The sequence below is a fragment of the Rhincodon typus genome, chromosome 35 (assembly GCF_021869965.1).
Source record: "Rhincodon typus isolate 14 chromosome 35, sRhiTyp1.1, whole genome shotgun sequence".
Taxonomy (NCBI): Eukaryota; Metazoa; Chordata; class Chondrichthyes; order Orectolobiformes; family Rhincodontidae; genus Rhincodon; species Rhincodon typus.
Window position 1 is genome coordinate 12,726,996 of NC_063366.1, and position 3,437 is coordinate 12,730,432.

Here is a 3,437-nt window from a genome sequence, read left to right on the forward strand (position 1 = left end):
GGGGGGGGGGGGGGGGGGGGGGGGGGGGGGGGGGGGGGGGGCGGGACCGTCGCTGTGTGAATACCTGGTCCTGTCTCACAGCAACCCTCCATCTCCAATTCCCACTCCCCTCCCCCCTTGCACAGACTTAGCCTGAATCGTCCCAAGAGAAGGCATATTATGGACCAGAACCCCTCAAAATACTTTAAGAAAGTAGTGTAGACCCTAATGTTTTCTTATTTTTAACGAAAATGCAAACTGTCATGTTCCAGGTGCAAGGTCAAACTACTCAACATTAAGCAAAACACAATTTATTGAAATTCCTCTTTCTTTCTATGGTTGCATTTTGAATGACTTAACTCTACTGGAAAACGTAACAGAATAATTAATACAGTAACGATTACTAATTAACTGTTCCAATATAGTAACATCCCATAAACACACCTTTTGGCAAAAAAGGGCAAATTCGGACAAAATCGATTTGTCTCACAGGTAACCCAGCAGCAGGGAGAAATCCCAGCTTCTAGCTGTAACCGAGAGACGGGACAGATAGCTTTGACTTCCTCAAGACCACAACAACAACTGTTTAAAGCTTAACCTAAAAACTTTAAAAAAAATCTAGAAATCCTGGTCTGAGAGAGCTGGCCACACCCAGCCAGGCTGCTTCTATTGTTCCAACTCTTTTTTTAAAAAAAAAAAACCCTCAAGGCTTCACCATCTGTTTACTATGATGGTTTTGGTAGGCTGCTCAGCGCCTCTGCCTTATCACCTCTTTAAAAAACACAGGATAAAATACATCTCTTAAAGCCACAGCATCATCACAGCGGGGTGTACCCCTTCTTCAGCTTGTCCTGTCAGCACCTGCTTCAGCTCCTTCCACGTGGACCTGTCTCACTTTCCCTTAAGCGCATCTGGCTCTTTATTTCCAACCCTTTCCTGTATTCTGCACATCTCCCTGCTCTCTCTCTCTCTGAACAAAACAGAAGTTTTAGGTTTGCTGCCCACAAAGGGGTGGGAGCATCGATTGTTAGATAGTGTGAAGGTAAGGTGTTTAGTTCACAGTGGCTCAGCGGTTAGCACTGCTGCCTCACAGCGCCAGGGACCCGGATTTGATCCCACCCTCCGGTGACTGTGTGGTGTTTGCACATTCTCTCCGTGTCTGCGTGGGTTTCCTCCGGGTGCTCCGGTTTCCTCCCACAGTCCAAAGATGTGCAGGTTAGGGTGGATTGGCCATGCTAAATGGCTGATATTGTCCAGGGATGTGCATGCTAGGTGGGTTAGCCGTGGGAAATGCAGGGTTACAGGGATAGGGCGGTGGGGGAGTGGGTGGGATGCTTTTTGGTGCCAACGCGACAGGCTGAATGGCCTCTCTCCACACTGCGTGGATTGTAATATTTAGCCTGGCTGACCTCTTCCTCTTCCTCTCCTCTCCTCTCCTCTCCCGCCTCCCCTCCAGCACCCCAGCCCCCTGACAGACCATGCAGCGGGAGAAGCTGAAATGTAAGAACCTGCATGAGTACATGAGGAGCCTCAGCCCCAGCATCCTGGACAAACTCTACAACCATCCAGCAACGTGCCTGGCTGTCTTCAGGTAAGCTGGCATTGGGACGCTTCGGGGGAGGGAGGGAGGGAGGGAGGGAGGGGGGGAGCGAGCGAGCTGTCCATCTTTATGTCACTTTGGCCTCTCTGAGACGATAGAGACAGGTCTCAGTTGAAGTGCAGGAGACATCCCTGAAATGACACCCGTTTCCTCCCAAGGCCAGGATTCGTAGTGCCCCCATCTCGGATGTGCTAAATCTGCACGGCTTTTTATTTGCAGAAGTAATCCTTTGGTTGGATGTGGGCGATGCTGCCAAGGGTAAGCGTTTACTGCCCGTCCCTAATTGCCCTCTGAGTCGCGAGGCTCGCTTGGCCCCATTAGCGGAGAGGTCAGAAGTCAGCCTCAGCGCTGTGGAGTTCCCGAGCCAGGTGCAGGGCAGACCCGGTCAGGAGAGCGGATTTCCGTCCCCCTCCTGAGGGACGTGACCGAACGTGATGGGGTTTTCCCCGACAATTGATGCAGTTCCGTTCCAGGTTTTATTCCTTGCATTTAAATTCCGCCAGCTGCCGTGGTGGGGATCTGAACAGGGAGAACTCGTCTGGGCCTCTGCTAAAATATGACACAGGACGAGGTGGGGGTGGGAGCAGGATGGCTCAGTGGGTTAGCGCCGCTGCCTGTCTGCGTGGAGTTTGCATGTTCTACCCCCGTGTCCGCGTGGGTTTCCTCCGGGTGCTCCGGTTTCCTCCCGCAGTCCAAAGGTGTGTAGGCTGGGGTGGACCGGCCCCGCAGTGCCCAGCCCTGTGTAGGCTGGGTAGATTAGTCACAGGAAATGGCAGGGTTACAAGGATAGGGTATGGGGGGGTGGGGGTGGGCAGTGGCTGGGTCTGGGTCTGGGTAGGATGGTCCTGCACACCTGGTAGTCAGATGGCGTTGGACCCAAACGTCGGCTGACGGATTTGAGAGTGCCTACTTTGTGTGCGGTGTCGGCGTAAACTGATGCGAGTTCCTTTCTGACAGTCCGTTTCCTGTCTCCTTCCCTCTTCTCAGGGAGCTGCCAGCCCTGGCTCAGAGTTACGTGATGCGGCTGTTGTTCTTGGATCAACCCTTGCCCCAGGCTGCCGTCACCTTCTGGGTGAAGAAAGATAACCAACGGTACTTTACCCCCCTCACCGCGCTACGCCCCGAGCTGCCCACCTCTCTCCAGCTCCTGCAGACGTCGATACCAGTGCTTTTTTTTTTAAATGATGCCAGTTTCCTCTTCCTGCTGGCAGTGCTCAGGCCTGCAGTCACCCAAGACACAACAGGGCATAATTTCAGGTGTAGAGCTGGATGAACACAGCAGGCCAAGCAGCATCATAGGAGCAGGGAGGCTGATGTTTCGGGCCTAGACCTTTCATCGGATGCTGCTTGGCCTGCTGTGTTCATCCAGCCCTACACCTTGTTATCTCAGATTCTCCAGCATCTGCAGTTCCTGCTATCTCTGATATAATTTCAAGTGTGTTGAGCTATTTCGATTAAATTTTAAACTAATTTACGAGGGGACTGTGCGTTTTGTAGGTGGAGGGGAACCACACTGTGATCTACTCTATACGATAGTGTGTAGCGCGAATGTAGTTAGAACGCTCCTCAAAGCATCGAGGCCTGAGCCGTTTTACTGTATGTGTCCCTGCTCACGTGTATGTCTCATCAGTCTTTCCGAAAATGGGCCATGATAGGTTTAACCCGGATGTTGCTGGAGAAACGAAGTAGCTTTGACCACGCAGTTAGTGTTTCAAGTCCAATATGAGTCTGGATCCGGCCGCTTTGTTTAACGATAGTGGAGGGTGTAATGAAACTTGTGGAAAATGGGAGACAACAGTGGGTCTGACCCGCTGTCCCACCCAGTCCCAGAGGGAGGGGGGCCGGGGGGGGGGGGGGG

At 52.5% G+C, this 3,437-nt stretch overlaps 1 protein-coding gene across 1 annotated transcript in view; it reads left to right on the forward strand.

Moving 5' to 3' along the window:
* The window catches only part of gtf2h4 (general transcription factor IIH, polypeptide 4), a 323,881-nt gene that overhangs the window by 3,038 nt on the left and 317,406 nt on the right, over positions 1-3,437 (forward strand). Inside the window, exons 2-3 of the mRNA XM_048616518.1 lie at positions 1,436-1,570; positions 2,567-2,671. Coding sequence (XP_048472475.1) covers positions 1,458-1,570; positions 2,567-2,671 — 218 coding nt within the window. The 5' untranslated portion in view covers positions 1,436-1,457. The remainder of the gene's footprint in view (positions 1-1,435; positions 1,571-2,566; positions 2,672-3,437) is intronic.